This window comes from Numenius arquata, chromosome 1, assembly GCF_964106895.1.
Source record: "Numenius arquata chromosome 1, bNumArq3.hap1.1, whole genome shotgun sequence".
Classification (NCBI taxonomy): domain Eukaryota; kingdom Metazoa; phylum Chordata; class Aves; order Charadriiformes; family Scolopacidae; genus Numenius; species Numenius arquata.
In genome coordinates, this window is record NC_133576.1 from 118,510,256 (window position 1) to 118,522,647 (window position 12,392).

Here is a 12,392-nt window from a genome sequence, read left to right on the forward strand (position 1 = left end):
AATTTAGCCCAGGTACATTATAAATTCTGTGCAGCCATAATTCTGCAGTTTACAACACAGCAACGTGATGTGCTGTTTGGAAATGACCTCTCAACTTCTCAGAAGATAATTCATGCTTCTGAGATGGTATTCAGGAGGCTGTGAAACATGAAACAACTGTCTCAGTACATTTTCATTAAAGGTAAATATAGCAAGACCAAACCCAGCACACATGGCTTTTCAATGAACACCATGAGCAATATAAAGATCACGTATCAGAGGTGTCAAGACAGAGCTGGAGACAGGAAACTGGAGAGAAATACAGCTTCCTAACAGGTAACAAAACTAGATAGATGACAGGACACTCACAAATTAACTAGCAATAATTTAGGTCTTAAGAATTTGGTTTCCACAGGACCTAAAGTTAGCATTATTGGTTTCTTTTAGAATGAGAGGGGAAACTCTCCTTGTACTCATTAAAAAGCTTGCAGTTACACAGAGTAGGCTCACAGGCAGTCTTTTGTTTCAATAACATTTTCTCTGCACATTTACTACTGCTGATCCATGTACATGAATTAAAGAAGTCTACTCTCCACTCTCATTTGCTGTAGATCTCCATAGCGAGCACTAAAGAGCAGCACTCTGTTCTGGGTTAACTTCAGTCCAAATAATCTCTCCTATACTTTCCATTCTAATCTAGTTTAGAGTCTTTTGGTCCTGGCTTTTACTCACTTAAACCCAATGGAAGGTGTTCTTAAAAAAAAAAAAAAAAAAAAAAATATTTCTTCAAAGTACATACGAAACAGCATTAAGATTGTATTGATAGTTGTTCACTACAGCAGTTGGTTCACTCCTGGCAGGCTGTGGATTAACAGCGGTTCTCACCTTAATGGCCCTCCTCTAGGCATGGCCGAACAATTGAAAAATGAAATGGAAATAAACCAATGTTAAGAACTTTTCAGAAGAGTTCATTTTTCATGAGGATTGAAGGTATGAAAAGACAAAATGTAAAAGCAATGCTATTCGCTATCCTGTAAGGCTGACCAGTGACAAGCAGGGGGACTCTCTAGCCTGGATTGGTGGCAACAGTCTCAGAACAAATTTAAACAAAAGTTTCATCATATATTTTCTTTTTAGTGCATTAAACTGTCATTCCCTTGGCAACAGATTCTGATTAGTTATATTGCATGTGTTTTTATGAACTGTTTACCAGAACCACCACAACGAACACAAGGAGTTTTCCAGCCAGATCATTTCAGGGTTTAGAGAGGAACACTTTCCTAGATAATGGCTAAAGCCAATTTAGGAAAAAACACCCAAGAAGTTCAAGTTCAGAATGCCACCCTATTTTTAACAAGCATAACATGTATTTGAAGAAAAAATGAAGTAAGTGTGACATCATTATTCTCAGGAAAGAGGGTTAGTCTATTACTAACTCTAGCTTTGTTCCATGCTTCACAAATCCTATTTGTGCATTGTAGATTAATACTTACCTGAAAATCTCTTATAGGAAATTCACTTTAAGGTTGCTTGTCTTACTGCATGTGGAGTTACAACAACCGGACAGTAAATCCAGAAGGTTTTACAGTTGACAGAACCTCCACCAAGGCTCCATCTACAGAAATACTTAGCTCCTTTGATTTCATTTTAAGTATCCTATAAAAATGTCTTTAAATAGTAATCTTAGCTTTCCTGAAATCTAAAATTGAAATGCAGTTTAATAACTTCTAAACAGAAAAAATAACCTCGAGAATGTTCATAAAAATACAAGGACTATGTTTACTTATAAAACAAAAAGTAGAGTATCTTTAAACATCAAAATAATCATAAGCAACTTAAATAGCCTAGTCACACTAACTAGTTTCAAAATGCTGTCTAATTAAAAAGCAAGGATATTCAGAATTACAATCATCAAGACTTATCTTTAATATTTTACTGATATCAAATATTTACACCCATATGGCTTGCCCATTGTTAAAGGGCTGCCAAGATAACATCATTAGCAATATCCACAGACAATAAAGATGAATAAACTTAACTTCCTTGCTTGACACAGCTACATATTACATGCTTTTACAGAAACTATTCATGGTTTTACAAAATACAAACATGCAGTTTTTACATAGTTGTAAATAACTTAATAGTTCTAAATAGTTAAAATATCACAATTTTAATTTGTAAAGGAAAGCGATTGCTCTTCATTCACTTACCAAGACTGTATTATATCTGTCCTCCAAGTCAGTGATAAACGAAGGAAATGCTGGTTTTGCCAGCTAGTTCAGAACAAACAGAACCTTAGCCCTGGGCTCTTAGCAAGAAAATTGAAATTTTTTTTTCAAATAGCAGATGTTGTAAAGACCTACATTTGAGCTCGTCACCAAGGCTCCCTTTAGAGTCAATGAACAGAAGCATGCACTTCTAGAAGGCTAGCTGTGTTGTATCTATGCAGGCATCAAGCATTGGCCGGATAAATCACATTGCTCAAGTTCTAAATAAACCCCAGTTACTGGGGTGGGAGGAAATCACACAAGTTTTTAAATACCTGGCACTCAAGCATTTTGTGCTTTTGAGGAAATTACTTAATACAATTTGAATACTGTACTCAAAAAATACTAATAGTAAGATACTACAGCCACTACTATCTGCAATGTCAGTCAGTCACAGAATTGTGATTACTTTCTCATAACTTTAGCCATCAATTTTTATCCACTTAGAACAGTCACTGATATCTAGTCTTTTCCAAAATACTTTTCTCACTGTGAGCTGAATGTTCCTTTAAGCTGCTCATCTCTCTCTACTGACTATAGAGGGAGCCTGGATGCCTAAATTTTAGGCAGCTCAAGTAATATTACATGAAAATTCCCCGTTACTAGTATTATTTAACAACCTTTTATACAAACATACATTACAAAATAGCAGTCAAAATAAATGGTAAATTATTGATATGCAAAGCTAATGCCAGTTATGTCTGAAATATTAATTGTAAAAAATCCAAGTCAATCAGTTTCACAGATAAGTCTTTCTCTTGATACTATTTTAGCAGGAAGTGGCTTAATTTGCTGATTTTTTTTCTTGGGGAAAAAAAGGGGACCAAGGCAGAAAAGACTCCGGAGCTTTGACTTGTTTGAGCTTTACACTCAAACATTACTTTGTTTGTTTCCAGTTTGTACTGTTTAATTAACTTTGAAGTAATTTTTAGTATTAGAGACAGTGATCACTCTGGAAATACTTCTGTATGATAGTTCATTTTCTTTGGTGCATGTAGTTTATATACATAAGGACACACACATGCACATACAGATATATATATGTGTGTGTGTGTGTGTGAATGTCAAAAAGGAATGCATGCTTATTTTCATTCTTACTATCCTCAGTGAGTGGATACACAACACATTTATAATTGTTTATATCCAACTTTCCAGTGAACTATTCTGGCATTAAGGAAAAGGGCAATTCAGAGATTCCATGTAGTTTGGATACATCATAATATTCGGAAGTTAACAGACTACAACAGCATTACATTTCAAGGAACATTAGTCTGATGGGGCAACTAAAGTAATTATCTTTAAGCTCAATCTTCACCTGCAGGAACAATACAGAACTCCCAATTGCCAACACAGAAATGAAGCTCTGTGAAAAGTCACAAGCTCGCTGATGTAGCGTGCTTTCAAGACAATGCATTATCCACTACAGGAAAGTTCAGGATCATGAGCCTAATAAGAAAAGTAGTAAAACATGAAAGTCATCAGTGAAAGTAAAATTTGGTAACTCATTGGGACAAGATAATGTCTTTTTTGATAAGCCACAGTTCACAAAAATGAGAGGGAACTCTGGTGTAACCAAACTTCTGTCTCTTATTCCAGCCACTGCATCTGTGTTTAATTGGAAAACACCTCAATCTGTGTTGGCGCAGGTCAAAGGTGTTTAGAGAAGCTGTTTAGCCCTCAGCAAAAGAAAGATTTCTCAATACAAATAAGAGGGGAAAAAAATCCCAAACCCTAGCCTCCCAACAATATTATAGAGTGTCTTTCTAACTAAATGCGTTTCAAACTGTAAGAATTACTTTCACGCTATAGGAGAAATAAATGGGGGAATGATTCTTATTGTATTCAGAACTTGTTGCCATGAAGGCTTGCAGGTGGCTTGTCTTGTGCCTCAGTACAATAAAAATAATTTGTTTTCAAATTCAATGAGCTATGTCCTAATTTTCATATTCAAAGCATTCTTATAAACTTCAGTTTACAAGTGCTTGGAATATTTCTTAATAGCAGCAGCAGTCTGATCTGGTGTAGCAAAAATGAAGTAGTAAAATCTTATTTACATCGGCAGTGACAGTAAAATAAGTCTAGTAACGTTAGAAGAATCATCCTTATTTCACCTAGTATTTCAAGTTATTCCAGATCTTCTTCCCTGCCAACTCATATACAAATATGCTACTTAAGATTTAGTTGTTGCCTACCTTCCTCCTTTGAGACACGCTGAGGGCAGCAAAGTCATTAAACAAGGATGAATTTGGTGAAGTTAGTGGATCTGTAAAAAGAATGTAAAACATGTTATATACCTCTATTATTAAAGAGAAATTTCACGTTTTTAACTTAGTTCTGTATGGAAAAAAATCCTTTTGACAAAACTAAGTTTAGCAACCACACAGCTAAAAACCATGGCATTTATTAGGTTCTGTGTAACTGCTCAATTGAAATGGAGCTCATTAGCAGAAGTTAGTAAGTTTAATTGCTGTTGTCATTACATAATGTCCATCTAACATTTCAAAGCCTTCTTTCTCCAGTTACCTGAAATTAGTAATCTTCTGTTAGCACAGTCTTACAAATAATGATGTGGATCTTACTTGTCCTGTCACTGTTCTCCATAAATTTAGATCAGAACTAAAGGCAGCAAAAGTCCACATTCTATTAGTAGCTTTTTATTGCTTTTTCTTCATCCCTAAGCATCCCTTACAGAGTTGAAGCACCAAAAACTGAGTAACAATCACAGATCCAACTTAAAACTCCAAAGTCCATGGGCAGAGACATCAAATTAGCAGATATCTGCTAGCTGTAAACGTTGGTGTTTTGATGAAACACTTTCTTCAATTAATCAATACTTCTTAGAGGAGTAATTCTACAAGTGAAGCACAGCTTAGGGAGTAGGGGGGAAGGAAAGGACCTGAGAAACAACAGAATTTAAACTGGTTTCCAAAAGTCAGTCTGGTTTCTCTCCTTCGCATGCATCACCATCACTATTTGGCCTGTCACAGACAAACTCTGACTGCATTTAAAACTGGAGACCTCCACTGCCTTGAATAGCTAATTGTTCAGTGGGACAAAAGAAGTAGAATTAATCACAAAAACTACTGGAAATGAACCAGGAGGAGGAAAAAAATAAACTCAACAAATTTCAACTTTCAAGCAAGTTAATTTTATAGTAGTTACTACCATGCTCAAAAAATAACCCTTCTTACTAAGCAGACTAGCTGCAGGGTCAGACATGCAAATGGATTTCTAGAACATCATTTACACAGCAATTTTTAGAGCAGAAATACGTTTTAAATGTATGTCCTTGCCATAAGGGAGTAGTATCCTCTTCTTTAAAGAAGTTAGCTTGACAGCTATAGCTGAAATAATCTGCAATGCCTGTTATAATGTGGAAAGCAATTCTGAAAGCGCCTTACAGAAGTTCAATACACCCTCCACAGTAATTTAACGAGTATGTTGGCCTGCACTATGGAGACACTTTGTTTGGTTGAAAACCATGTTCCCAATATCAGGGAAAAAAAATATAAGATGTAAAGTACTGCTTATAAGACAAAACTTAGTATCTATTAAAATCATCAGTTATGTGATACATTTCACAAAACCCATAGAGCCTAAATTTAAGAATAAAGACCTATGCATTCATTCCACACAATAACTTACTTGAAAACCACAATAAAAAGGGATACTACTGTGGAGCAACATAAATGTTTATTTAAGCTATCAGTGTTTTACAGTGGATATCCAAACTAGCATTTCACTTGAAGCAACAAGTCCAATAATGATTTAATTTTTTTTTTCCCCTCCCACTGGAGCAAAGAGAAGGCTGAAAATTTACGACTTCAGCTTTGGATTACAAGTTATCACACAAAATCATTAAAAAATAAAGTTCTACTGCATCTCAAATCAAATCAGAGGAGCAAAAAAGTTCCTTTAAGTCTCAGTTTTAACAAAGTAAATTTCTTAAATTCTCAAACATACTTATACATATTACTTTAAAAGTACTTACCATGGCCTGCATACTGCTTGGCACTGTCATTGAGAAGGCTAGGGGAGCTGCTGCTATTTGTCATTCTCTGCAAAAACAAAAGACAAAAGTGTACACCTAAAATAAAGCTATAAAACACTAAGTGCTGTCATTAGGGACGACATTTAGAAAGTTTTAAGAACACACTATGAAACCTGTGCTCACTCTCCGTTTAGTAAATACTCAGAGCAGACAGTGGTTTGTAACTGACAAAAACATTTAGTAAAATAAAGCATTTTGCACTAGAGTAATGCAACCCAAAAATTACTGCATATCGAAACAAAACACTATCTTCATTAATTTCTTCTAACTTGGGAGGGTCTACCAAACCTATGGTTCTCCTTCTGTATGTTGTCAAAATGTTAGATAAGCCAATTGCTTATCTCCTTTAAACACTCTTTCACACTGTACTCTTGAAACAACTCCTCCCTTTATTATATGCTATCATCATAACATGAAACTTTTCCAATGAAAAATACTCAAATGGGTATAGCATTTGATAGATTCGTTTAAAAAACAGAAAGAACCTTTTGAGAGATTTCAGCAAAAATCACACGATTTTTGTAAGCCAGCAGGATATCTGAAACCCTCTCAACATTCCTCCTAGGCTCCACCTGCTTCTCCTGCTTTCTTCTAGAGATATGGGCTAGCAATAAACTGGACTGAGGCACTGCTTTAACAGAGGCATTTAAGAGCCTCTTCTTACTTATGCTTATTATTATTTTCTTTGACCAGCCTCCCAAGGAGAAAAGGTGCGAGAAGAAAAGAAAAGCAAGGCAAGGTCAGGAAGCATTTCTCCATCGCTGAGAGAGACGACCAGTAATTTGTTAAAATATTCCCTGGCATGTTCTTGGCCCACATCAACCAGGAGTCTCCTGGCCAATTTCCAAGCGCTATTCAGTGGTGAAAAGTTTTGAGATCCCTTCAAATAGACAGTTTGCATGCAGCCTCTGCTTTACCGGGTGAGTGTATACCACCACAAACAGGCCATTTTGTGCCAGCTGGCCCTAAGCATCAAGGAAAGTTTCCAGGCATATTTAATTTAGTAGTCTAGACACAGACTAAGACTCAAAACTGGTCACTGGAGTTGCTCTTTATGCTCACATTTTTCCACAGCCAATCTCAGCATTGGGGGCAGAGGGCAAGAAGCTGTTATACTTCAATGCCTTTTTGTCTATTTCTTGACCAGAAAGATCAATATTCTGGAGTAAATTTGATAAAAACAGAGGAGAACCAACAGAAGCATGGTAGAACTGTAAATCTACTGCAATTCGAGTTTCTCAACATTTGTGGTTTTCATACTACCACTGACTTCATCAGAAGTTGCAGCTTTTAATGCTTGCATCTAAAAGAACAAACAGATTGTGTGAAGTAGTTTTTATGCAGAAAGCAGTTGTAAAAAAAAAAAGAAAATAAAAAAGTAGCCCGCACTGTTAGAAAAGTAACTTGAAGAAAGTTTTGGTAAAATTTAAGTACTTCAGCAGGTATCTTCAAATGTTGCCCTCTCAACAACATGCTCAATCCCTCAATGCTTTATTCCTCCATGCATTATTTCCATTATCTGTGCTCTGTTGCTACACCAAACTTTCTACAATCATTCAGGCTTCTCTGATACAACTCTTCACTCAGTATGAGTACATAGTACTATATGATGCAGAACTATAGCACATGGAGATGTCCTAGAACAATATGTGTAATATATGTACACATGTAAATACCACGTAAACCTTCAGCTTTTTCAAGACCTAAATGATGAAAGCTGATTGCTATATGCTCTTTATTTTGATGCCAGGTGTCTGATGTTCCTAAATATACTGAACTGACACAATGTTACTCTCACTAAAAGGTTAGCACGTAACAATTAATTCTTTAAACAAAAGGGAAACCTCTAGTAAAACAAAGTTTACTTATTTCTAGAAAACAAGGTAACACTTTGGGAAATGCATACTAAGTTAACAATCTTGCCCAAGTTCAAGGATGCTCATGCTACTCTCCACCATCATGGAAATAAGAATACATTAAAAGAAATTATTTCTGGATTATAGTAGCTGAACTATTTATACATCATATTCCCTTCTTGATTAAGCAATGGAGAAAAGTTAAATAGTTTTTCATAAATATTTGAAAACCATACCTATTACGTGATTTTATTTCTTTTTTTTAGCATTCAATACATCCACACTGATCCTTCTAAGAAGAAATGGTTTAGGAAGAAATTTCCCAAAGGGAACCTTTCAGATATGCACAAAATTTGTCCAGGAGTGGATAAAAATAGTGTTAATGTCTATTTATATCATTCATATTTTCATACTAATTTCAATGCAAAATTTAACAGTCAGTCAGAATGGGGATAAACATGATATTGAGATCTGGGTTGGTAGCAAAGACGGTTAAGCACATGGCTTAAAATTGGAACCAAGCACTTTCATGCCACCAATGTTCTACCTCTTCAAGTACAGGAGTTAAGCATTCATTCAACAGACTTACAACATGAATAGGTGACCACAATGATGAAAATCAGTGCTGGTACGATTACCAAAACCAAAACATATATGTGCACAAGACCGATTGCAACCAAACACATTGTTCAGGATTCTGAAAGCACAGAGCTAACAAAGCCTATAAACATCAACTGTGCTTTTACTACGTCAAGTCTTGTTCAAGGTGCAAATGTATTTTACATGAACCAGGATTCTCAAGAACCAAAGCTTCTTTCGCTGATCTTGGGCAGCTCTTGCTTTAACTGCTTGTTGGCTATACCTTGAATGAGGTTAAAAACCTCCCCTTCACCACTCGTTTTCATGAATTTTTCATTTTGCTCACTTCTATTATACATCCACAACCTTGTTACCTTAATATTATTCATAGAAGTCCTGCATGTAATCAGTAAAGGATTTTTAAACTGGTTTAATACTAAAATTTCTAGCACACCCAAAAGCATTTAGTCTTAATGAAGGCCATTCCAGTATCTGATTTTTACCAAGTCAGGATGAAAATGTCTTAAAAAAAAAAAAAAAAAAAAAAAAAAAAAGAAAAGAAAATACATGTACTATTTGTTATTTGTGTTTTCCAGAAGGCAGTTTTGATTTTAAATTACAATTCTCAATCTCTTCTAATGGTGTTCAACTATTTTTCATACAAATTCAATTTCAAGAAGAATGCAATCAGAAGAACTACAAGCCCAAAAGATGAAAGCTCCAGAAAGGTAAGAGCAACAAGAGAAGAAAACAAATTGTTCATTCCTATTAAGCCTGCAAGGCAAGGCAGGCACACACGTTTGAGAGCTTCAGACTTTTTCTAGTACATCATGACTTTCACCATATGGAAGTTAATATAGAAAGACAACTTTGTCATAAGCAAGGGCCACACCAATATCACTCAGTTCCATATAAACTCCTTTTCTTTGCTTGCTGATTGCTATGATTTATTGAGGTTCTTTAAGCTCTAGTTAAAATTCAACTAGGCTGACTGGCATACATCCTGCCCCTCTCCCTTTAAAGGCATTAAAAAGTTGATTCTGTTCACATCTCAAAAGAAAGCTACAGCAGAACAAAACTGTCACATTCATCCCTGTCCAAGGATTTAACCTGAGGCTTCAGCTTCGAGTTCTTCCACTGTTGAACCTTCCACCAGTAACAAAAGACAGGCTCTTTAATCTCATGGGAAAACTGAGAAATAAAGTTTTTCAGAATACTGTGTTAATTCCTGAACATTCAAGCAATTAAGTTACAGGAGGGGAATATGCTTGTTCAGAAGTTTTTACTTTTTCTTCAAGCACTAGAATTAAAGTAACTCACCTCCTCTTAGGAAAAGTCTGTGTGAACTGGTACTGTATCAAAAATGAAACTTTTGTCAAAGTGAATCATTACCTTACCTAGATGTAGGACAGTCTATTGCATACTAACACTTCCTTTTCGGAACCACTGCAAGTTAAGGTCTTTTTAAAAAAAGTATGATTTTCACACAGACTTTAAGACAACACTGACAACAGATCAACAGCATCACCATAAAAATAATTTCCATATTAGGTTGCTGTTTTAATAATAGTTTTGAGGATTAGACACTTCTCACAGACTCACAGAGGGGTTGAGGTGGGAAGGGACCTCTGGCCAACTAGTCCAGCTCACCCGCCCAAACAAAGCCAACTAGACCTGGTTGCCCAGGACCATGTCCAGACAGCTTTTGATTATCTCCAAGGATAGAGACTCCACCACTTCGCTGGGTGACCTGTGACAGTGCTCAGTCACCCACACAGTGAAAAGTCCGTTTCCTGATGTTCAGAGGGAACCTCCCATGTTTCAGTTTGTGACTGTTGCCTCTGGTCCTGTCACTGGGTACCACTGAAGGGCGCCTGACTCCATCCTCTTTGCACCCTCCCTTCAGGTACTTATGTACATGGATAAGATTCCCTGAGCCTTCTCTTTTCCAGGCTGAACAGCCCCACCTCTCTCAGCGTTTCCTCACAGAAGAGATGCTCCAGTCCCCTTATCATCTTCAAGGCCCATTGTTGACTCTCTCCAGTACATCCATGTATGTCTCTCATGTACTGAGAAGCTCAGCACTCCAGGTGTGACTTCACCAGTGCTGAGCAGCGGGGAAAGATCACCTCCCTTGACTTGTTAGCAATGCTTTACCTAATGCAGCCCAGGACACCATTTACCTTCTTTTCAATACTTCCTGGGTGCAGTATGCTAGGAAGAGAAGTGTTACAAGAAATAGTCCCACCTTCTAGAGGTATACACCACCTTGCCTCCACCCATCAATGTTCAGTAGTGAAACCCAAAATTACGGCTGCACTTAAGACTGCTTTGCTTTCATCTCCCTCCACTAAAGTATATAGTTGCAAAATTCTTTACAAAATTCTCATCAAGATACAGTATGAATAAAGCTTTGCTACTCACAATTACATCTAATTTTACACAGCTTATATTACAAGACGTACCTTAACTGAGGGTTTTTACTTTGTTCTCTATCTCTTCCTTTTCCCCAAAATACATAACAGATGGCATTTGTTCCCTTTGTCTCCATATTCCCTGACCTAACCCCAAGAAAATAAGCACTTTCCTCAGGTTTGTTCCTGTGCCAAGTATGTTATCTCAAAATATTTTGTAGTATGTCACAAGCTAAACTCTTCATCTTAATACTGCTCTGCTGGAACTATATTTCAGAATATTTCTTTGTAATTTTTAGAATAATGTTAATTGAACTATAAAAGAAGTCATCCTGCAAGAGAATGAGATTATCACAACCAAACAAATCATTGTTTAGTTGTCATATTCTGTGACGTACAAAGGGTGATACCTTCTGCTTTCCTTTCTAAACAATCCAAAACTTTTCTTTGACAACGTATTTGGCACCATCTACAGCATGTCCCACTCACAACTGTTTGAACTTAAGCAACTGGATTTCTTCAGAGAGCCTTATGTAAACAACTGCATAATTTTATATTTAAAATAGCACGCCTGTAGTTCCACTCAGTTCTCAACAGTTAAAAATTGAAGACATTTACAAGCTTCTGTGCTATAAGAAGAGTTTTATTACTCAACTCTTGGCAGATGCAGCAATGGGAACAAAGGTCTTTGTGTTTATTCAGCTGCAAGGCTTTGAAGTGAGCACGGTCTCTACTTCTCAAGCTTTTGAAGAACACTTAGTATACCAACATTAACATGGTGAAAGCAAGCAAGACCAATTCTTCTCCACTGCTTGGCCTTGCCAACTTTAATACAGAAAACTGTTAGGTCCTTCTCTATTTTGATTAGAGTGATTAATTGAAAAGTTGTGATTCTTTGGTTCTTACTTTATACACAACCTGCAGTCCAATGGAAGTCATGTGGTTATAAATCTCATCCTGTCAAAATAAGGGAAACTGGATTTCTGTGAAGTAACATACATGAAGACACCTTCTACTGTTTTATGCTCATACAACCAAATTTCTCAATTCTGATATGATATTAGACATTTTAACTTCAAGGTACTCCTCTGTCTAATCTTGCTACAAATTCCCCCAGATATTCACATATCCTTTTACCATCCCAACATCATACTGCTAAAGCTCCTTCCCACACCACCTGTATCTTTGATTATACCTTGAGTTAGTCAAGCCCTAATGCCAGAGGAACACAGACACCAGCCAGCCA

The 12,392-nt window shown here is 36.4% G+C and overlaps 1 protein-coding gene across 1 annotated transcript in view; it reads right to left on the reverse strand.

The window, feature by feature from the left end:
* PAN3 (poly(A) specific ribonuclease subunit PAN3) overlaps window positions 1-12,392 on the reverse strand; it is an 86,654-nt gene that overhangs the window by 56,603 nt on the left and 17,659 nt on the right. Inside the window, exons 4-6 of the mRNA XM_074151014.1 lie at window positions 6,238-6,304; window positions 4,439-4,509; window positions 2,190-2,252 (exon numbers count right to left, since the gene is read on the reverse strand). Coding sequence (XP_074007115.1) covers window positions 2,190-2,252; window positions 4,439-4,509; window positions 6,238-6,304 — 201 coding nt within the window. The remainder of the gene's footprint in view (window positions 1-2,189; window positions 2,253-4,438; window positions 4,510-6,237; window positions 6,305-12,392) is intronic.